Genomic DNA, 24,280 nt, shown 5'->3' with positions numbered 1-24,280 from the left:
GAAAAGAGACCTTACTTTGAAGGGGGGAGAGCCTTCCGTTGATGAATGGTACTATTAGAGAAGATATGTCTGGTGAAGGGTGATGAGCATTCTCTCTCTCATATTTATGTGTATATATATAATGTATATATTATAGATATTGGGGGTTAAGGAGGAAACTTAGATGTTTATGTATATGTGTGTGTGTATATATATAGGTAAAAAATTTATATATCTTTGATATTAAATCCTTATTAGAAAATAAAAAGAAAGTGACTACAAAGAGGTAAAGGCTGAAAATATAAAAAGGCTCCAAAAAGGGACTGAATGTATTAATAGATGAAATATCCGTGTCGGGTGTTCATGTGGGAGGGAGGCCATGTGAAGCATTCACCCTAATATTCTGGGATAATCAGTGGTCATGTCACAATATAGAACATAATAATATTATGCCTTGATGACATCATCTGATAGAATTCATGGCTGAATGGATGACAGACAACGAGACCACAAGTACAAGTAGCAGTTTCCTAAGCATATCCTTCTGTCCTTCAGTATCAGAGGCGGTTCTCTAGTAGAGGTGATCCTTAACGTACATCATGATCACTTCTAGGGCCATCCAGGTCTTCTCGGCAATGGGGAGGATCTGCTCAGCTGGCAGAAGGAAGCCATATTTGTCGGTGTCTTGCAGCTCAAAAGTGAACACGTATTTAACTCCATTTTTATAAGCCCAGTCTGTGCTGCTGCCACTGATAAAGTCTGTAATTTTTTTAAAAAAAGGAAATCATTGATAGGTACAGATCTCATTCAAGATCAAAATGCACAGTAGGTCAGAAACCTTCCCTGTCTGCTACCTGCATTTACTAAGGACCTTACACTGTGTTTGAAAATCATCTTGAACATACTGAAAACAGTCTATCTCCTATTGCATCATTGAAGAGAAAAATAACCAGCTGTGTGACCCTGACCAGATTACTTTATTTTTGGGAGGCCCAATTTCCTCATATGAAGAATAAAGGGGTTAATCTAGCTCAGAAGCTCTTAACTTGGAGTTTTTCAGCCTATTTTATTGAAATATTTCAATGATTGTATTTAGCTATAATGGAGTTGTACATTACATCTAACTCTAATGTATTCATACAACAAGAATAATGAAACATATTATGTATGATTCAGTTATTATTCAGTCATTTTTCAGTCATGTCTGACTCTTCATGAACCCACGAAGGGTTTACTTGGCAAAGACTTTAGATGATTTGCCATTTCCTTCTCTAGTTCATTTTAGAGACGAAGGAATTGAGGCAAAAAGGGTAACTAACAGGGCCACACAACCAAGTGTCTAAGGCCATATTTGAACTCAGGAAGAGGAGTCAGGAAGACTCTATACCCTGTACTCTATCCAGTATACCACCTAGCTGCCCCATTATGTATGTGATATGATATTACATTGTCATATCATATTATATTATATCACACTATGTTATATTGCTATGTCATGTTAAACTTTATATTAAATTGTATGTTATATCATATCATACCAAGTTATATTATACTATATTATATTATTTCATATCATGTTATAGTTATATCACATAGTATATTATATTTATGTTATATTTATTATATCATATTATATATTGTGTTGTTATATTATACATTATATTATTTTATGTTATATTTTGTTAACTTGTTATGTTGGATTGGATATCACATCTTATTATGTCATATATAGAATCATATCCTGTAATATTGTGTATTTCACTGGTTTCTTTTGTAATCCTACTTGTTTTATTTCATTCACTTAAAAACATTTTTCTGAGAAGAGATCCATAGGATTCCCCAGACCACTGGAAGGGCCCATGACACAAAGTAGATGAAGAATCTTTGGACCAGTTGATCCCTGAGAGACCTTCAGCTAACACTAACACTTAATGATTAACATTTTATCATTCCAAGAGAACTCCAGCTCAGAAACTGAAAAAGTAACAGGTTTTGATCTCTCCCTCTCTCTGTTTTTTGGGTACTTATTTGCTGCCTGATCACTAGCAGGACAAAGGGATGTAGATTTTGAAGTGGAAAAACTTCTGGTGTGATCTAACCCAATTCCCCTCTATCTGCTTCCATTTCAAATAAGAAGTGTAAGTCAGAGAGATGAAGGGATTTGGATATGATCACTAAGAAAAAAGAAACCAGTCAGAATTTGAACCCAAGTCTTCTGATTTCAAACCCAGCACTCTTTCCACTGGACCAGCCTGCTTCCAACTTAATAAGGATAGAGAGAAGCTGTTTCTGTCCTCATGAGACACCAGGGGAACGGATCTACTTCTGCTCACTCCTCTCTAGAACAGGGAAGAGCAAGAGAGGCCTCCACAATGATGCATCTAAGCATACTTTTAAATGTGAAATACGGGGAGAAATTCCTGAATTTCTAGCCTAGGTGATATAGGGAACCTTAGTCAACAAAAACGAAGAAAAGGAAGAAGAATGAGAAAAAATAAGGGTAGGATATGGAAGAATATTTCAACTTTCCAACTCAAAAAATGTGTGTAATTCTAAAACATTTTGGATAGATAGATAGATATAGATATACATATCTATATCTATCTATCTATCCATATCTATATATGTATGTATGTATACAGGGCTCCTTCCTTAATACCACATCATCTCTACAAATCAAATCAGTATTTTAGGAAAATCAGTCTGGCCGCAGTATGCAGAATGGATTAGAGAATAAAAAGTGACACCAGAATTGATGTAGTGCCTAAGAGTTTACAAAATGTTTTATATATCTTATAACAATGGGTCATTTACTAAGAAGTGATACCACAGTGAAAACTAAAATGAAGAAAATTTCTCTCTCCTATTACCGAATCTCTAACTATAAATCTCCAAAGTGATATTAAGTGGGCTTTAAGACTGACCTTTCATCACCTAGTTGGCTCCGGGACACTGGTTTGGTTTGGTTTAGCCACAATGCAAAAACAAAGGTGCAGGGTTTTAACATCTGAATTGGTGAAGGGAGTATCCCTATTGAGGAAATATCAGAGCCATGAATACTGGAGTAATTGGTAATAATATGGTTAATAGCAATTATCAGGGGAAACCAAATCTCTAATAGGAACCTCTCCCTCAAGAAATTAAAGTGTGAAATTCACCAGTAAAGCTGATCACTGAATGGAACAATGCCCTTGCACATCAGGTGGTATTTCTCTTTAGAGTGACCATTAGCCAGGTCTGTCCTCAGGCTAAAATCTTCAACAATAGGTGGCTAATGTATAACATTAGTCCACTTGTAAATATTAACTACACCATAATGTACTGGAAAGAGTTTTCTACCTGGTTGATTTTATAAGATGAAAAGGTGACAAATCTGTATTGATAGAAGAGGATTTCCTTTATCTAAATCAAAGAAATCATAAGCCAAGTCAAGAAGCACTTATTAAATACCTACTGTGTGCTAGATGGCCCAATGAATAGAGTGTTAGATCTGGAGTCAACAAGATTCATCTTTCTGAACTCAAATCTGACCTCAGACACTTACTAGCTGTACTGTTTTGCCTTATATTTATAACCCTCACTTATAAAATGAGCTGGAAAAGGAAATGGCAAACCACTCCAATATCTTTGCCAAGAAAATCCCACAAGGAGTCACAAAGAATTAGACAAGATGGAACAATAATAAAATCAATTTTGTATATTTATAAAAAAAAAAAAAAAAAGACTGACCTTTAAGACCAAAGGATGGATTCTGGAAAACAAGATCCTCAGTGCTCTCAGTCCCTACATCTTGCCTACAACCTCCACACCTGCCCAAGACTGGCCCTCTCCAGTGGATTCAGCCTGCCATCTGTCCCAGCTCTCTCATCTTCTTGCTTTGGCTACTAAGAAGGGTTTCTGGCTAGGAAATGAAGGACCTTTCCAGCTCCTCAAAGGCCTCATTAGGACCTTTACCCCTGAAAGTAAGGCTGATACTTTTTCTCTTCTGAGAAAGTTTTGAAGTGATTTCAAGCATTTGGATGCATGGTAAGAGATGCACCCCCACCACCCAACAGACAATCTGTAAATAGTAATTGCTTATAGTTATAGCAGGGATAGAATCAAAGACCCAGAGAAGCCACAATCCATGTTATTGGTACCAGTGCTACATCAAGCTGAGGCTTGCTGTAGAAACAAAAATAACCCTGTAATGTAACTTCTGAAATCTCCAGGAAAAGCTCCATCATAATGGTGGGACAGTGTAATAGAAAGAGCTTTGGGCTTACATTCAGGAGATTTGGACTTTTAGCTGCTAAGCCAACGAATTTTGATCAATTTCCTCATCTATATAATGGAGATGATTATAATCACCTTCTTAGGGTTGTTATAAGGAAAATAATTTGTAAAGCATAAAGCACTATAAGAATAATAATAAAAATAACAATAATCTAATGATACAACATGAATAATTAATGTAATAATGTTACTATCAAAACAATCAAAATAAGTAATGTAAAAATCAGGCCAGCCTAAGATACCGTCCTTCTTGGCTTTGGTGGGCAAACAGAAGATGTCTAATTTCCAGTGTCTGCTGCATTTCCATTAATGTCTCAAAGAACTTTCCAAATTATAAAATAAATGAGGCATGAACTTACATAGAGTTTCATAGACAGATCCCACTTTATACTTGGTGCCAAACAAGGAGTTTAGGGGTTTTGTTGCATCTTTTCCAAGCTTGTCCTAGAGGGAGAGAACAAGAGCAAAGTGAGAAATAAGATCCTCCTGGAAACAAAGGACATATTCATGCCACTCAAACTTGTTTTATTTCCCTGTTTCTCTGCAGCTTCTGGTCCCATTGGAGCAACAGATGCCCCTGGCTCTATTAACTAATGCCCAGCTGATGAGCTAGGTGCACCTGTACAACGGGGTCAATTTTCAGATGGGAATGGATTCCTGAAGACTATATATATTGCCTGAGAAAACCTCAAATGAACATTATCTGTGTTGTATTATATTTTTATTATTTTAATAATAGTTTTGAATTGCATTTTAAATTGATTCAGGTCACATTCTGAATATACACCCATCCCCATCCCCAATAAATAGCATTGGACTCGGGGTCAGAATTTTAATCTTGCCTCAGAAATTCAGTATTTGTGTGAGACTATCGACGCAAGTCACTTAACTTCTGTTTGGTGGTTTCTTCTTTTGTAAAAGGAGGTAGTAATAGTACCTAAATCCCAGGATTTTTGTGATGGTCCAATGAGGTAATAAACGTAAAGCACTTAGCACAGCATCTGGCACACAGTAAGTGTTGTGTAAACATAAGCCATTATTGTTATGATTACTCTTTAAACTTTCTGCACTTCAGCTTCCTCGTTTTTAAAATAATATCTCTAAAATCTTATTCTTAAAATATTTAAAATAATATAATAATAATACCTATATTGCAAGGTTGTAATGTGAGAACTTAAACGTGAGATAATTTATGCAATTTCTCAACATTGAGACTCTTCTACATTAATGCTAGTGATTAATAGTAGTGAAAAGAATCAGAAGGCATGGTAGGTAAGGTACAGAGCATCATGGCAAGAGAGGACTTGCTGTTTCTTACAATAGACACTCCATCTCAGCACTCTGGGAATTTTCTCTGGTTTGCTTCCATGCCTGGAATGTTCTCCCTCCTTATCTCTGCCTTCTGGCTCCCTTCATACCCCAGCTAAAATCTGACCATCTAGCAGAAGTCTTTCCCAACCACCTGGAATGCTGGTGCTTCCTCTCTTGATTTTCTCTGATTTATCGGATCTGTAACTGGTTTCTATGTTTTCTTTTCCATTAAAATCCCTTTAGAAGACGGATTGCCTTTTTTTCCTGCCTTTTTATCCCAGTTCAATTCCATTTGTTGTTCAGTTATGTCCTACTTTTTCTGACCCCATGGACCATACCGTCCAGGTGATTTTCTTGGCAAAGTTATTGGAATGTTTGCCATTTCCTTCTCCAGTGGATTAAGAGAAATAAAGTATAAGTAGATTGCCAAAGTCACAGTGCTAGTAAGTGTTTGAAGCTGGATTTTAACTCAGGTGTTCCTGACTCCAGGCCCAGGGTCTATCCATTGAGCCATCTAGTTGCTCCTATGTGGCATCCAGTAGGTACCAAATAAATGCTTGACTAACTTAGAAAAAGAAGAAGTAGGTAAAATGTCTTGCTTGGCCACTTAGTTGGATAACTTTGAAAGTTATTTCTCCCCTCTAGACTCATTTTTATGAACTCCTCATTTTTATGGACTAACTGATATCTAAAGTCCCTTCTAGTTCTAATAATTCGTTGGAACTTGATCTAGGTAAGAAGCAGGGAAGGTCAAGGTAGTTTCTTCAGGTGGAAATAACCTAGCCAGGGTTGTTCATCACAAAAGGAAGGCAGAAGTATTTGTATGCTATATCCTCTCTAGGTCAGACTCAAAGAAAATGAAAGAGAAATGTGGGAAAAGATGTAGAGATATAAGAATTTCTATCAACTATAGCCTCAATTACGAGAGGTTTGGGGCAATAACAATTTGTTTAGGACGTGGGAAACCCATCTATGGCAGTAGGGGAAGGACCGGAGAGAACCAGAGACTGAGAAGGATATCTAAGAGCTAACATGCTTAAATGTAAAATAAATTAAAATTACATACAATTAAATATGACAAATAATAAGATAGATATAAATTATATTATAATATTTTTATAGATTATAATTTTATATTGTAACAAACACAAATTAAATAAATGATAAATACAATTAAATATAACAAATAAAATGATGTAAATATAAATTGTCATATTATAAAATTATTTCTAAATTATATTCTAATGTAAATATAAATTAAATTAAAATTATAAAGATGTAAATGAGAATAATTACCCATTAGATTTTACATTCAATGACAGTAGAGACTGTCTTTTGCCTCTTCTTTTATCCTTAGCTCTTAGCACAGTGCCTGACATATAATGAGTGCTTAATAAATGTTTATTGGTTGATTTATTATGACTAAGCACATTAACTTTATTATACTGATGCTGAAAATAAAGTTTTTAATAAGCCATTTATTTTAAAATATATTAGGCCTTAAAATAAAAAATAAAGATTTTTTAAAATTCCTATACTAGGCAATCTGATTCGCTCTCTACCCCTGTCTCTGCCTCTGCTTTTGTCTGTCTGTCTGTCTGTCTCTCTCTCTCTCTCATTTCCTTTCTCCTCCCCTCACTTCTTTCCCTCTCCCCTTTGTCTCTCTCAATTTAATTTTTGTGCTGAATCTGCAATTTCATTGGTATTAGCAACTACCATTGTGGAAAATTTATTTCGCTATAAAGATTAGCAAGTCAACTGTAACTGATGGTTTTAAAGTTTCCTGGGTGTCTAAGATAGAAAAGAGACACTTACCAGTTCATCAAAGTCAGGGCACTTGTTTCTTGTGTAACTGTAAGGATACATCAGGAGCTGTGCTGAGTTGTGGAAATCAATGAAGCTTTTGAAATTCCCATGGTTTTTGATGAAATTGGCCACAGATTTCACTTCTACTTCTGAATGAGGATTGGGCCCATGGTAAAATGAAGAACAGGGATCCTGATTGCCCACTATTACAGGAACCAAGCCAAGAACAAACATCAATAAGAAAACAGACTCTAACAGACAAATCTATTTAATTCAGTTAAATTCAAGACACATTTACTAACTACCCATGCTGCCTAATGCATAGTACTAGGTGCTGGGAAGAAAATAACTAAAATGGAGCAGCCTCTTGCCTTCAAGGGGCCTCCATTCTGCTATGGAAATATAGTACGTACATAGTAAATATAAGGAAATTTTTAGTAGTAATTCTCCTTCTACATTGCCATAAGCCCTTTCAGCTTACCCCAAATTTTCGTCTCTTTAAGTAGAAATTCAGCTTGGGTTTAGCTATAATAATCTGACTAGAAATCATATGGGAAAGTATTGAGAAGCTTGTCTTGTACTTGAAAGTTTTAATTTATATTAAAACTATTTCAATGCTCCACCATGATGTAAATGGGACCGTGGATTCACAAAAGCAGATCCTATACCAGGCTAGGAAGGTTTCAAATACAGCCCAGAAATAGCCTAAGTTAGGAGAAGTTCATCTTCAGCAGGTTAGTCACCAAGGAATCTGACAAAAAGTATGTAGGAAGCACCTCCTATATGATCCAGTTAGCTAACATTTATAAAACTCTTTGCACAGTGCCTAGCACATAGTAGGTTATTAATAAATGTTTCTACTCTTCTCTTTTTTTAATTTGTTGTTAGAAAGGATGATTCTCGGGGCAGCTAGGTGGCACACTGAATAGAACATTAGCTCTGAAAACAGGAGAACCTGAATTCAAATCTAGTCTCAAACACTTAACATTTCCTAGCTGTGTGACTTGGGGCAGTCACTTAACCCCAGTTGCCTCAGGGGAAAAAAAAAGGATGCCTCTCTGGGAGAGGGAAGAAGAAAAATGTTTTGGGAAATCAATAAGCATTTCAACAAGACATAAGCACTTATTAAGCACTTACTGTTTGCTGGTCTTGTGCTAAGTGTTACTATAGATGATATAAAAACATACAATATGACAAAATATTTAAAGATTATGTCTTACTAGAGAAGGCTACATCCCAGTTCCTGCTTAGGTCAACTCCTACACATATATGTCCAGGAATTTGGGATCTGTTCTTCCTCCAGAAGCGATCCTGGAAAACCCACCCAAAAAAGAACAGTCAAATACAAAGTATTAATCATGATCTATATATTGCCCACAGATTCTCAAAGTTAGAAAGGACCTAAGAGATCACAATCACCCAGCATTATTAAATTGGAAGGGAGGGACTTCCAAGGCCACCTACAATAGTCTAATCTATACCTGAACAGGAATCTACCCTACAATCTCACCAAAAAGTAGCAGTGAAAGGCTCTTAATACTTCCCAAAGCTGGCAGTGCTGCTTTTGGACAGCTCCAAATGGATGCTGTCCTTAAATTTTCTCTTTATATTAAGCTTAAATCTGTCTCTCTGCCCTGAGGTCAGACAGAGCAAATCTAACTCCATTCCCACATACCTGCCTTTCAAAATACTTAGAAACAGCCATTATTCCCCACTTCCTCAGGCTAAGAATCTATAATTGTCCAGTCCTTTCCAATGATCCTCATTCAGAGTGGTGTTCAGTCCCTTCTCCACTCTGGTTACTCTGCTCTAGATTCCCTACATGTCATTGCCCTTCCTGAAATGTGGTACCTCAAACTGAAGGCTCTTTTGGACTCTTTTCAGACCCAACTGTGGTCCACTGACTGATCCCAAGAGAATGTCTAATAGTATGGCCAATTTTCACTGATTACTAAGACTTCAAATCCTGTGCTCCTTCTGCCTCCCACAAGCATTCCTCTGTACAACCAAGGCTCTTGACTCCCAAATCCACTGCATTTGTTGTTACTCACTTTGGTTTGAGAATAAACATATCCATCAGGATTAGCCACTGGCATTAGGAAGATATCCATTTTATTCAAGATGGAGGTGATGGTTGGCTTATTTCCATAAAAGTCAGAGGCAATCTAAACAGAGAGAAAATCACCATCAGCTGTGGTGACCTAGGTGTTGTTATTGGTACTGACTTTTAGCCCATGGTCAACTACTTTGAGTAGTGCTCCATTAATTGTCACCACATGCCTACCTTCAGAGAGACAGCTCCAAGCAAAATCTAATTAATAAGGCATCAGTCACTTGGATGACATTTCATAGAATTATGCCTTAAGGCAGGGATTCTTAACCTTTTGTTTCATGAACATAAAGTCTAATTCAAGCCTACAGCCCACTTTTCTGAATAATGCTTTTAAATGCATAAAGTGAAATGTATAATATCATAAAGAAAACCAGTTATATTGAAATACAGTTTTCAAAATATTTTTAAAAACAAGTTCACAGACTCAAGGTTAAGAACCTCTGTTCTAAGGTACCTAATTCAATCTCTTTTTGCAGAAAAGGAAATGGAGAACCTTAAGTGAAATTAATTTAACAAAGATAATACAATGATACTTAGCTAGTATTTGCATAGCATTTTAAGGATTTTAAGCATTTTATAATATTACTTTATTTGGTCTTGACAACAACCCTGAGAGATAAATACTACTTCTGGTTTGGATTTTAATTCAGGTCTTCCTGACTCTGGGTATAGTGTGCTAATTGTAGCATACAAATTCCCTAAATTTGTTCCTATGAATATAAGTAGGATCAGCTTCCAGTTCACATCTGGTTGAAGGACTTTTGGTTGTAGGACAAAGGGAGATAACATTTTCTAGCCTACTGTGGTATGAACAAGGAACTTCCTTTTTTATAATATCACCACAGAGGAATGACTTACTTGACCTTTAGGTTATAAGATTGAGGGGCAATTCCAAGAAAGCAAATCTATCCCAAATTATTTTCTTCATATCAATCTCTCATTAATATCTGAATTCAGTCTGTACTCAGTTAAAATGCAAAAAACTCTTAGAGGAGTTAGAGAAATCGTTATTTGGCGATCTCTCCTACTTCATTTGTCATTTTCCAATGAGACAGCTAGCTGGAAACAGGTTTCTATCTGAGGAGGCTGGAGAGTCAATGAGAGCACTGAGTGCCCCAAAAGATTAGGGGACAGCTATGAAGGGAGACCACTGAAGGCAACCTTTGCCTGCTTTATAATTTTGCCTGGGGCTGATCCTGTTGCGGCAGGGTCCTTAAGAGCAGAATGAATGTTGGTCAGCTGCCAGGTTGTACACCATCGGTAATACATTTTGTCATTCAAGAACAGATTTTGTTTCAGTAACTTCCCAACTTGTCAGTGGGACATGTTCAGTCCAGCATATCTTTCATGGTACAGAAACCAAACCATCACTCCTACAAAATCCCACCTGCCCACAAAAATGTCTAGTACACAGGAGGAGACATGACCTTTCTGGCTATCCATATTCCTGTAGCCTGGGTGATCCATTCCTGGGAGTGAATTCCATGATTCAGCCAAATGGCAGGTCCATCTACATTCCCAGTGCTGAACTGTGAAATGGAAATCAAATCATAACCCAAATACACATCTCCACAAAATGTTACCAAACACTTTCTCATAACAATACTGTGAAGCTAATAGTCCAATTTCTAGAATCCCTACTTTACAAATGAGAAAATCAAGGTAGAATTGAAGGGGAAGGGAAACTCTTCCCTTTAGTGAAACTATTCCCTTTAAAATTAAATTGTGTCCCCTTTTTGATCCGATCTTCCAGGCGCCAAAGAGTCTAGAGACAGTGTCCATCCTCCCAGGATGAGAGAAGCAAGACTATTCAAGGGCAAATCAACTCCCATTCATCTTTTTGAAATTCTAAATTCTCGTTATATTGAGAAATCCTGATCTGATCAGCTCAGGCTGTCCCAGACCCCCCACCAAGAGCTGCCCATATAATAGGTATCCTCAAACTCACTCCTTGCAGGGGTCCAAAAGCAGGAACAAGCCATGCCAAGAAACCTCTCTTTGTCCTTGACATAGCTGTCTGCAAAGATCCTCTACCCACTCAGAAGGCATTCTCTTCTCAGTGCCAGACTCTATTTCCCTAATAGGACTTTGCCACTATAGAAAACAGTTTCTTAGCAAAATAGGCTCTTTGTCCAACAATAAACTTTCATTTTTGCCAATTAATAATTCATGGTTTCATGAAGTCTTTCATGAAAAACCTGCACCAACTAGAAGGGGATTTTAACAACTCTCTGAATGCCACTAACCTCATCAGAATAACTCACCTATGGCCATATAATTAGCAAGAAGCCAAGCCAAGTCTCTCAAATCCTAAGTTCAGTGTTATTTCCACCATATCCCATGTGGCAAGGGATACTTCTGTAGCCTTTCTCTTTGCTGGGAAGTGTTTTCTCTCTCCTTTTTATGTATTTAAAATAATTCAGTATAAAGTATATCAATGGCACTATTGTCCAAGTGGTCTGTCAGAAAGTAGCCCAGCTAGTTAGTAATGGGATCATCCTATAGCAAAAAGGCCTCCTACAACCTGTCAGAATTTCATGGGCAATCTTTGAAACAAGCAGGAAAAAAATGAATTGCCTATATTGGTATATTTGTAACCTAGTTTTTACAGACCACATGCAAGATATTCCCTGCCTGATTCTAATGTGCTCAAAGGTTTTCACACATATAGCTATTGGTGCTGTGGTCAAAAATACTATTATATCCTTTCAAAAACTCAAGTTATTGTTATAACCTAGATCCCGACCATGTTTCAAGTGCTCATCTTAATAAATGAGCTTAGTACTCAAGTTGTTTCAAGTCTGATAATAATAGGGAATTCAGCTTCTACCAATGATGAGGTTTGCCATATTTGATTTACAACTTTAAAAAAATCCGAGCTCAGACTTAGTTTTCATGTTAGCTAGTCATCCTCATATTAGTCCACAGTATCAATTTATCACCTTTAACTCTGCCCAGCTGCTTCTCAAATGTATGGCATTGGTCAAAGCAGAGAAAATGGGGGGAGGCAAGAGGGGGGTACCTACTCTGTGCAAGGCACTGTGCTAAGTGCTTTAGAAATATTATCTCATTCTACCTTCATAATAACCCTGTGAAAGGGTAACTATTGTTCCTTATAGCCCAGCCTCATTAATGAAAATAAGAGAGAAACAAAATCTGTGATTTCTGAGAGCATGAGAGCTCCCTCAGTCATTTCAGGAAGGTGAATGGTGTTGTTCATGTGAAGGATTTCTGATTTTGGGGGTCCCCCCACCTTGAGATAGAGAACCTTTCTCATGAAACTTGTAAATGAATATGGTTATAAAAGCTATAGTACAATAAGCAAAAGAAACATGAATTTGGGTCTTTCATACAGATCAAACTGAAGACATGAATTCTGCTTTTTAATTTCTTCAGTGGCCACTTTAAATTTCTGGAATCAATAGTCATGTTCATACCTTCCACCACTGAAACAGTTGTAGGTACACAACTGTTTGTTGTGGACTGATGTACACAAACCCATACTTGTCAGGGTTCCACAGCTTCTAATGGCCAGGGTGCTGTGACTTCTTGGCCAGGGCCATTATCACTCACACTTTCAGTACTCTCTGTGCCCATTCTTCAGGGAGTTCACAACCCAGACATATGAGCTCTTCAAGAGACACACAGTAAAAAGCCACCCAGAAATACCATAAATCCACTCATGCCTGTTTCACCATTAAGAAGCCTCAGACGGTTTTCTCTTTTTTTTTCCCTCTTTTGTTAACAACCAACTCTGTAAGTCAGCTATGTAATGAACCAATATATGGAAAACCAGCTCAAGGCTTCTATATCTCTCTGTTCTTATCAAATTGCTTATTGGTAATACAACAGGAAAGTAAGTTCAAGGATATGGCCAACCTGTGGTCATGCCCCGATTTTCTTAATACGGTCACACATACCTTTAGTACATACAATGGTCGTTTTTCAAAAGAATTAGCCATCTTCAGAAGGCTCACTAGATTGGGGTATTCAGAAGCAATGTTGCTCATCTCACCATAAAGCTGAAATGTAAAGGAGTTTGGTTGTAAATGGATGTTTGTGTGTCCCTGTTCATTTTTTCCTTTTAAACTTTCTTCCCCCAAGCTTTCTAACACCTTGGTTCCAAGTACATTAGCCACAGCATGTCCATGCTTGGGACCTTGCCAATTACCAGCAGATTTTTTTAAATATAACATATTTGCTCTCATAATTAAGCCCTCCTCACTTCAAAGATGAAAAGACATAATATCACTGCAAAGGCACATGGAATGTTATATATGAGGAACAACAAAAGGGTCAATTTGACTGGAAAATAGAGTGAATGAGAAAGAATAATATATGATCAGCATGGAAAGATAGATTGGGAGTAAATTGGGGAAAGCTTTAAATGACAAATAAAGGCACCCATTTAATCCTATTATTGGGAATATACCCAAAGAAGGGATTCATAATAAAAAAAAAATTTTTTAATTATATCAATACACACACACACACACACACACACACACACACACACAAATGGATAGGCAGAAAGAAACATTACCAAGAGCTAACCTGAATGTTTAACAATTGGTGAAAGACTAATTAAACTTAAAGACTATTAGGTTCTATATTTTTTTAACAGATAAAGAAATCCAGCCCCAGATATGTTAAATAACTTTTCAAAGTCTATCAGTACAATGATATACCACAATACCATTAAAATTATAATTCTAAGAAATATAAAGAAATCTGAAAAGACAAATGAAAGAATACCAAGTGAAGAAGCCAAAACCAGAAAATATTGTAATATAGCTAAAGATCACAAAATGAAAATGAAAAAAATTATAGAAGGGAGTAGATTAATTCAGAAAGTATAAGCTACTAGTAACATATTATCAAGAAACATATATTATTAAGTTACTGGGAGCACATATAATTCAGAAAGTATAAACTAATAGAAATATTATTGCACATCAAACAAAATTTTGGAGTGCAGATTTTGTAGATTTATGTTTAGTTGACTTCATTTTTAAATGAATAATTAATTATTTTGAAATAAAAAAGGGAAGGAGCTAAGAATATTTTCATTTACTCTTTTTTAAAAATTCCCCAGATTTTCAAAAATTATTTATTAGTTTTCCACATTTACTTTTATAAGATTTTGATTTCTTTTTTCCCTCACCTCCAAAATGGCAAGCAATCTTACATACATTATACATGCACAATGATATTAAACATATTTCCACATAAGATATAGTGTGAAAGGAGAATCAGAACAAAAGGGGAAAAAAACAAGAGAAACAAAGGTGGGGAGGAACACATATTCTTTTACTCTTGAATGAAGATAGGAAGGCTGCTGGACTCAACTTAAAAAGCCACTAATCTGAATTTGTTCTGAAATATTTACCTCATCCAAGCTGTGATAGGCCCCATAGTTGAAGTTAGCATCACGCTTTTCTTTTCTTCTATTGAATTTCATTTCTTTAATTTCCTTATCCAAGAGAGCCTAAAATAGAAAATGACAGGATGACAAGGATTGCCCATGTAACTTATTGAAGGGAGGATACTCCTAATCAAAATTTCAGCTAACTTGAGGATTAATAAGAAAAGTATCAACCAGCACTTTTAAAAAGGGTCACAATTCTTAGAATCTAAGAAATCATCCAGTCCTCTTAGACCACCCAAAGCCCCCATCTTTATTCACCCAATTCTTTTCTGCTATCCTAACCACATTTCTGGGAAACAACAATTGTACAGGATAATTGTACTATGACATTTTTTTAGTAGCCTGGAAAATGAAATGTTGACTAAGGTAATAATGAAATGGCACCCAGGCTTTTGGTACTTCAGGCCCACAGCATCTCTTCCATAATCAAGGCCAACCTGTGGGAGGTTCACATTCTGGAAGAGGGGAAATTTGAAGCAACAATGAACCTCAAAGTCTGGTTTCAGTTTCCCACCTGCAGGTTTTTAATCAAGACTGAATATTCTAAGCCATGGGATTCCAGAAAGGATTTGACCAGTTCCAGACTGGCTGGTGGAACCACAACATTTACAGGATGCTCAGGGGCGACTGGCAGGTTCCAAAACTTGAGCTGGAAAAAAAACAAAAGAAACTAATTTAAGTATTCCTGATCCAAGTCCTGTGCTCTCTGCACTAGGGCATCACCTTTTCCTTACTTCCTCCCATTTCTAAGACCACTGAGTGAAGGAGAAATCTCCAAGTGTTGACCTTTACCTGGAGGATCTTAGCCAAGTCTCTGAACCTGTTTCCTCATCCTTCAAACAGGAATAAGATCCCCAAACTTAGCTCACAGCGACAGTGTGAGAAGATGATACAACTTATACAAACTGCTTTATCACCCTCCATGTGTAGTACATAATTCATTATCACTATCTCAGGTGTGACTGAACCTAAATTTAGGATCACCAACAATAATAAGAATGTTGATGAAAGATTATCCTTCCTAGGAATCAGAAGGTGCCCCAAAAGAAGGAAATGGGATACCGTAGAGTTCTGCATGTCGCTCAGCTCTTTCAGTTTGTCAATCTGATTTCCATCCTGGACTTTAATTTGAAAAACCTGGTGCCTAAAATCAAAATAAACAGATAAACATAAATTCATGTGTTCTTCAAGGGCATAGCAAACCAAAGTCAAATTGCCTGGAATAAATTAGGCTCAGCTAGATAGTTAATGAGTCTTTACCAAACACTGAGTATTATTGACAGTCTCATAGCTGGATGATTTTCTCCCTTCAGTCATTCAGTCAATCAATAAGCATTTATTAAGTGCCTACTATAACAGGCACCATGTTAGGCCCTGAGGATACAGGCCAAGGATACAAAAGATACAATTGTGTGATATACAAAGGATACAAAGAAAAGCAAAATCACAATCCCTGCCTCAAGGGGATAACATTTTAATAAGATGGATAACAGACAAGCCACTAGGTAGATATAAGACATGGCAGTGGATAGAATTACCAGTTCATCTTCCTGAGTTCAAATCCACCCTAAGATACTTTCTAGCTATGTGGCTCTGAGCATGTCAGTTTACCTTGTCTACTTCCATTTCCTCATCTGTAAAATGAACTGGAGAAGGAAATGGCAAACTAGTCCAGGATAATTCCCAAGAAAACCCCAAGTAGAGTCACAGAGTCAGACACAACTGAAATGACTAAACAACAAAAAACCTAAGGAATATACAGAGTTGATGAAAAGTGCTCCAAAAGAGGAAGTTTCCAGGAGAAAGGTTAGATTTGAACTGAGTCCTGCAGAAAATTCAGGAAGTTAAGATATGGAGGTGAGGGTTTAAAGCATTCTAAGCTTAGGGCACAGCTTAGTGAAAAGGCAAAGAGATAGAGAAGCTTCCATCAAAGAGGAAGAGTTTGGGGATAAACATAAAACATCGTAGAGGGGATAAAACAATTTCAAAGTTATTCTACAAACATTGATTAAGTGATTATTACAGAGACCTTTGGGAGAAGAAAATTGCACCAAATAATGTGGATGAGGATGATAAATTGCAAGTTTCTTGAGGACAGGTACTGTGTTGATTTTTATTGTTCTATGTGCAACACCCAGCTCCTGGACAAATCACTTAACCTTTCCTCAGCATCCTCAATTGAAGCTGTGGTGTGTCCTTCTTTCTCAATAAAGACATCAAGAAGATGATGCCTTAGCATGCAAGTAAAGTGGATTTGAGTGAAAAACATTTATATTTGCACTGGGGGGGTAGTTTTTACTTTTTTTATTATTTTTTATCTATTAATTTTTTATTTTATTTTTTACTTATTACTTAAGACTTATAACAACTCTATAAGGAAAGTACAGGACATTATTATCTCCATCAAATGAAATAATATTTGTAAAGCTCTTAGTAATGTACCTGACATATAGCAGATATTTAATAATGGCTTATTTCCCCTTGCTCCTTCTATTTTACAAAGAAAGAAACTGAGGCACAGAAAATTACTATTAGCTTCAGATGTGGGATTTGAGAATATATATTCTCAGGAATATATATTCCTGACTCTGTGGCTAACCTTCTTTCACAAATGCAAGGTTGCTTCATAATTTGTCAGTCATCATTATGTGAGTGTCACCTGGCAGAAAACTAAAATTAGTTCTGTTTCACCTAGGTCACTGATGAAGGATGGTGTAATGAAGACTATTGAACTTTAAGTTGGAAGACATGGATTCAATTCTCATTATCTCCTGGATAAGTTAGTTCCTGACTCAAAGCCCAGTCCCCTGCCTTTTATTTATGCTTCGGTGTAAAGAACCACATCTATAAGCAATTTAAGACAGCTACAATGTCCTCATCTAAAAAACAGGGATAACCAAAAAACTTTGGCTTCAAAGCATTACCTGCATCCAGAGAGAGAATTATGGAAACTGATTGTAAATGAATACATGCTATGTTCACTTTTTCTTCTTTTTCTTGGCTTTTTTTTCCTCTTGTGGTTTTTCCTTTCATTCTGATTTTTTTTTCTCCCAACATGATTCATCAGGAATTGTGTTTTTAAAAATTAATGTATATGTAATGTAATGTGTGTATAATGTAATGTAAAATTTGCATAACCGTAAAAAATAAAACAATAAAATTCTAAATAAATAAAAAACAGGAATAATAGTACCTACCTCTTCCCTGGATTATTTCAAAGATCCAATGAGATAGTAACTGTAAAGCATTTAGCACAATGCCTCAACACAAAGCATTGTTCTGTTGTTGCTGTTTGTCCTGTAAAAGTTTGTTATATGAATCCAGCATCAGACATTTGTTAACTGTACACCCCTGGGCAAGTCATTTAATCTTTCCTCAACATCCTCAACTGATGTTATTTGTCCTTCCTTCTTAAGAAGAACATCAGAGAGGTCACCATGACAAGAAAATGAAATATATTTGAGCAAGGGAAGTTTGTGCAAGGTCAGACATGGAGGTCTTGAGTGCCAGGATGAGGTAGGAGAAAGAGCGCTGGGTTCTGGGGATCAGAAGACCTGGATTACACAGCCCCAGTTCTGCCATTCACTCACTGTGAGATCTGTGCTGTAATCTCTGGAGTTCAGTTTTCTCATCCATAAAAAAAGAGGCTAAAGTTAGTTCCTTTCCAACAAAAGTATGGCCTGATGCTAGTATTTACCCATACATCTGCACAAGCAAAAAGGAACATCTGTAAGATAACAGAGATCCCAGCAGCCATGCAGGTAGGCTGCTCTTGTATGTGGAGATCACATTATTGATTAGCAGGGGACTCTAACTTTGTTTTTCTGGGGGCAGAGACGGACTGATTATGCTAAAAGCCAAGAGGATCTGGTTTCCAATACCGACTCTGTCATTTTATTCCCTGTGAGATTTTGAACAAACAGTCTCACTTCTCTGGACCTCCTTTTCCTTAATGGTGAAATGAGGATAAACTAGGCCTCAAATCAGTCAGTCAACAAACACTTATTAAGTGCCTCCTATGTGCCTGGCACTGTGCTGAGCCCTGGGACCAAAGGCCCGCAGTGGTCCCTGACAAGCTGTAAATGCCGAGATTTAATAGATTCTCTGAACCACAGTCTCACATTTAGCCAAATGATTAGGGAAAGAGAGATGGAAGTAAAATCATCTCATCATTTCATATGAAAATTAAATTCTTTGCCTTACCCCCCTTGGCACCCTGGCAGCTCTAAGGGTCTGCACCACAGTGACTAAAAGCAGACACAGGCCAGAGGAGCAACTACTGGGTGTGGGCCTAGGGACTTTGTTCAGTGATTTTCACAAGATAATAAGAATGTACATTTGCATTTGGGAGGAGTTCAAAGGTCATCAAGTTTAACCTCATCAATTCACAGAAGAATCAGATCCAGAGATTGTCACTTGTCTAAAGACATCCAAGTGAGAAGAATTAGGATTAGGATTTTTACCCAGGTCCTCTGACTCCAAAATTAGCTCTTCTTGTTTTAAGTCCATAGACAAATCATAATAGCCTTGTAAAACTATTGGCTTGTAGAGGTTGAAGACATGTGGATGTGGATAAAGTGGAGGTAGTTATAATCTATATCAGGGCTTCATTTTTCTTTGACAAAAGAAACTTTAGTAGTTTTTTCCTTTTTCTCTCATTGACTGATACAGAATGTGCAAGGTAGGTCATTACATATAGAGTCTCCTAAACGTTCTGTTTAATCCGTGACTTTGGGAATACTCTATTTAATATTAATTTATATTGTGCTTTAAAATTCACAAAACAATTCATGCTAATTATTTCATTTACGTCTGCTATGTAAGCACTACAGCCATAATTGGTCCCATTTTGTCCTCAGTCTTATACCTAGTCAGTGACAAAAATGGGATGTGTGGAACCCTGGGCTAGTCACTTGATCTGACAAAAAAGAAGAAAAAAAAGAAACCATATCTCTGATTTCACTGGTATAGGGGACTTTCAGCAAGGAAGCTCCCTCTACCAAGCAGGTCAGCAACTGCTCACTAACTCACAGTTCAAGAATTTTTCTGGGAACTAAGAACTTGCCAGGCCCAGGGTCGAGAAGATCTGAATTCAAATCCGGTTTCAGACAGTTCCTAGCTGTGTGTCCTTGGGCCCTATTTGCCTCAGTTTACTCATCTATAAGAGGAACTGGAGATGGAAATGGCAAACCATTCCAGCATCTCTGTTGAGAAAACCCCAAATAGGGTATGAAGAATCACACTGAATAATAGAGGTTAAGACTGATTTGCCAGAGTCCCATAGCCGGCCTGTGTCATTGATAGGGCTTGGACTGAGTCCTTACTCAGTAGAAAGAGTCCCATGACATCCCACACTGCCTCTCTTACAAATTCACAGTGAAGACAAAAACTCAGGCTTGTTTGGCCCTTGATTACTAATAGCAACTGGACCATTGTTCATAATGAAGTGAGGGGTCTCCAGGCACCATGATGGAGCAAAATTTTTGCACCAGTGGCTGAACTGAGTTCCTTATACTGCATCTTATTAAGCAACTGGGAAAATCACTATTGCATTGTTGAGTCGCATCTAACTCTTCTTGGCAACGTTGGCCATTTCCTTCTCATTTTACCGATGAGAAAACTGAGACCAGTTTGGATTAAATGATTTGCCCAGTGTTACACAGCTGAGGGTGGGTTTGAACTCATGAAGGTGAGTTCCGGATCCCAAGCCCAATGCTCTGTCCATTGTGCCATAGCTTGCATGACTGAATGACTGAGAGAAAAATGTGTCCACAGCCATTGCCTGTATCCCAACCCCAAGGAGCCATTTAGCAACAGGGAGATGAACAGAAATTAATGTCACAATAGGTATCTGAATCTCATATGTAATGAACAGGCCTGAAGCTGTCCTGCCCCCATCCCCATGACAGCTTCTCCAGAAGATAATTACAGGTTTAAATCTTGGACACAGGGACTGTTCAAGGGTCTGAAGTACTTTCTCCATTTCATACCTCTTAAGTTCATGCCCTTGAATGTGGAGAGAGTGTTAAGTATACAAACATGTATATATAGACATATATGTGTGTATAGAAAGTCCATGTGGCAGAGCAATATCTATTAAGCTAAAAGTAGTTGTTCAATGCTTATTATGTATCAGCCATGATTTCTAATAAGATCTGAGTATAAATCCCATTTTTGTCACTGACTAGGTATATAACTTAGGACAAAATGGGACCCATTATGGCTTAATTAACATGAAGTGCTTTGTGAATTTTAAAGCACAATATAAAGTATTATTAAAGAGAGTATCCCCAAAGTCAAGGATTAAACAGAACTAACCTTTAGGACACTCTATATGTAATGCCTTACTTTGCACATTCCGCATCAGTCAATGAGAGAAAAAGGAAAAAACTACTAGAGTTTCTCATGTCAAAGAAAAATGAAGCCCTGATATAGATTATAACCACCTCCACTTTAGCCACATCCACATGTCTTCAACCTCTACAAACCAATGGCTTTGGAGATGATTTTATAAATTGTGGCAAAAAAGTTCACAACCTGGTAGCCAATCCTCTCTCGCCGAGGCAACTGGGGTGAAGTGACTTGGGTCACACAACTAGGAACCACATTTGAATTCAGATTCTCCTGGCTTCAGGCCTGGTGCTCTATCCACTGCACCAACTAGCTGCCCCCATCCTCTCTTAATGAGCCTTTCAAACCTCAACTATACTGGTCTTTGAATAACAGCTACACAGTGTACTGTCTATATATATATACATTCAAAATCTCTTACTATCCATGAGATCCCAACTTCTATGTAACCTTCAAGAATACAGAGTCACCTACATGGCACAAAGAGATAAAATATTAATAATAAGACATAATATATTATACTTATTACTTAACATAATTGATAAAAATAATGAATTTGTACAATAAGTAGAAAATACTCGAAATTTATAAAATAGAACTACAGACAGAAACAGACAAAAAAGAGTGTGAAGCAAACACACACAAATACTAAGAGATTTAACTTGGATTCCCATATTTCAAGTATAATAAAAAAATAAATAAATAAACCAAAAAGGTAACTTACCCATTAAAATTGTTCTTGCCATAGATAGACCCTACAAGGGTCCCGAAGAGCAGTATCCACCTCATGTCCAGGAGGATGGGTCATGAAGTGCCCAAGTCAGGCTGTATTTATAAGGAGTCAGAGGTAGACTCAGACTCCCAACAATGCAAATACAATTCCCACCCCTGTGCAGCCCTTACAATAACAGTCTGTTCCTGTTCCTATCTGAATCCATATGCTTTCCATTCCTTTGGGATGATAAAGGTCAAGGTACTTGATTGACAAGTCAAGGTGACCCTGATCCACTGGCTCAGAAAGGTTGACCTAAGGAGCCTTGGGCATGTAGATAGGGTGCTTAGTTCCCTGAAGGACTTTGCCTGAGTTTAGGGTGATCAGGACAAGACTAAGAATCCTACTAATAACAGCAATGATAGCCAGCCTTTATATGGCACCTTAAGGTTGGCAAGGGGTTTTACAATTATCTCACTCTATCCTCACAATAATCCTAAAAGGAAGATGTGGTTGTTAATCAGTCATTTCAGTCATGAACAACTTTGTGATCCTATTAGGACAATTCTTGGCAGGGACACTGGAGTAGTTTGTGATTTCCTTCTCTATTTCAATATGTATATTGAATGTTACTCTTGTTATTGTCTTTTTTTCAATTGTCCAACTCTCCATGACGCCACTTGGAATTTTCTTGGCAGAGGGTTTGCCATTTCTTTCTTGAGCTCATTTCACAAATGAGGAAACTGAGGTCAAAAGCATTAAGGGACTTGCCAGGGTCACATAGCTAGGGAGTGTTATTGTGAGAATACAAGTTGATATGTAAAACTTTTAGCACAGTGCCAGGGTGTTGTGACCACACAACACAAATGGCCTTCTTCCCAATATGGCCAGCAGAGGTGGAGCAGGGGATAAAACACTGAGCTTAGAACCAGGGAGACTCATCTCTCCAGTCTCAGACCAGGGCAAGTCACTTAACCCTGTATACACTGGTGAAGGTTAGAGGGGTAAGTAATAGACAAAGATGGGGTCAGGTAGGACATAAAGGGACACCACAGAGATTCGGACAAAAGGTTATGAAAAACCCAATGGGGACTGATTTCTTTGGGCTGAGAGTAGGGAAGTTATACCCAAGTCTGCCCAGTTTCACAGAGAGCCTTCACCACCTGCAGATGTCCTGGACTCTGCCCAGACTCAGAGAATTCTCTGTAGACATTCAAAACTATCTGAGTTAAACTAGATTGGACTAGACAGTCACTAAAGCTCCTTCTAACACTCAGTTTCTGTGAATCAGAGACAAAACAGCCAGATCCTAACAAGTGGCAGCCGTCGTATTCTGAGCATCTCCCTGACTTGCTGTTCTAGCATCATGTCCAAACGCAATTTTACAATTAGGAAATGGAGATCCAGGAGTGAAGGGCCTTGTGAGGGCACAGGACTCCTGACTCCCAGTTCATGGCTTTTCTGACTTTATCAGGACAGAGTTCTTCCTGAGTGAGATTTGTATTAGAAATCAGAACCAGAACCGAGGAATGGCCTGGTCAGATGGCCACAACCCATGTTCTCTAGCTGGAACTGGACTATACCTGTGGACCCGCACCTGGACCCAGGAGTGGCCCAATCGATGAAGAATAGAACTTTTTGGTCATTGGCCAAACACCTGGGATTTCTCAAAACTCTAGGTACAAAATCTTCACAAATTCAAAAAATTTGGAGCTAGTAAGAATATTCAACAGGAATAATGGAAATAAACAAATATAAATAAAATGATAAATAAAGAAAAGGAGAATAGTGGGACTACTTTGTAGGATTCATTCTTCACATTAATCCAGACTTGGCTGTTGGATCTAGAAAACATGTTAATAACCTTTGGATAGTCTAATGAACTTGGGGCATCTAGAATATTCTAGATTCGAAAATTTCAGAGTCATATGAATTTTTGGAGGGGAACACAGGTAACCCCATTATTTATAAAGGAAGATATATATATATATATATATATGGATATATACAGGATATACATATATAAAGCCATAGAAGGCAAAGAAACTTGAAACCGGGTCTTCCTCACTGCAGTCTCCTCTCTATTTCTCTGCCTCTATTTAAAAGTCTTCCAAGTACATTCTGATGGTCCTTTGTTTAAGATGGCTTTCTTAAATACTCTGCTATTACTCTTGATGGTCAATTCAGTTGGTCTTGTATGGTCTAAGACTTTACCCACACTTGGCAAAACCAGGTGGCCAACTACAAATAGGCAAGTATCCTCCAATGAGCTGGAGCGGCAACACCCAGGTTTCCCAACCAATCA

General features: G+C 37.5%; 1 protein-coding gene across 1 annotated transcript; it reads right to left on the bottom strand.

The window, feature by feature from the left end:
• Positions 1 to 324: 324 nt before the first annotated feature.
• On the bottom strand, positions 325 to 22,167 carry LOC100927443 (carboxypeptidase A4). The gene is made up of 11 exons (XM_031939060.1): positions 21,988 to 22,167; positions 15,975 to 16,056; positions 15,427 to 15,561; positions 14,874 to 14,972; positions 13,405 to 13,506; positions 10,912 to 11,013; positions 9,423 to 9,536; positions 8,592 to 8,682; positions 7,381 to 7,574; positions 4,614 to 4,698; positions 325 to 738 (listed from the first exon to the last, which is right to left on the bottom strand). Exons 1-11 carry the CDS (start codon positions 22,050 to 22,052, stop codon positions 551 to 553), a joined length of 1,257 nt encoding a protein of 418 aa, XP_031794920.1. The 5' UTR covers positions 22,053 to 22,167; the 3' UTR covers positions 325 to 550.
• Positions 22,168 to 24,280: the final 2,113 nt, after the last annotated feature.

This window comes from Sarcophilus harrisii, chromosome 5, assembly GCF_902635505.1.
Source record: "Sarcophilus harrisii chromosome 5, mSarHar1.11, whole genome shotgun sequence".
In the NCBI taxonomy this organism is placed as follows: Eukaryota; Metazoa; Chordata; class Mammalia; order Dasyuromorphia; family Dasyuridae; genus Sarcophilus; species Sarcophilus harrisii.
The sequence above is the reverse complement of the archived record's forward strand: the minus strand, read 5'-3'. Positions and strand labels throughout refer to the sequence as shown.

What these genes read in the sequence shown, in the direction of transcription:
- LOC100927443 (XM_031939060.1), bottom strand. Translation starts at nt 22,052, where the DNA reads ATGAGGTGGATACTGCTCTTCGGGACCCTTGTAGGGTCTATCTATGGC. An exon ending in GGCAAGAACAATTTTAATGG is followed by an intron (nt 16,057 to 21,987) that starts GTAAGTTACCTT and finishes TTTTGATTTTAG; the next exon opens with GCACCAGGTTTTTCAAATTA. An exon ending in ATCTGTCTATGAAACTCTAT is followed by an intron (nt 739 to 4,613) that starts GTAAGTTCATGC and finishes AAAAAATTACAG; the next exon opens with ACTTTATCAGTGGCAGCAGC.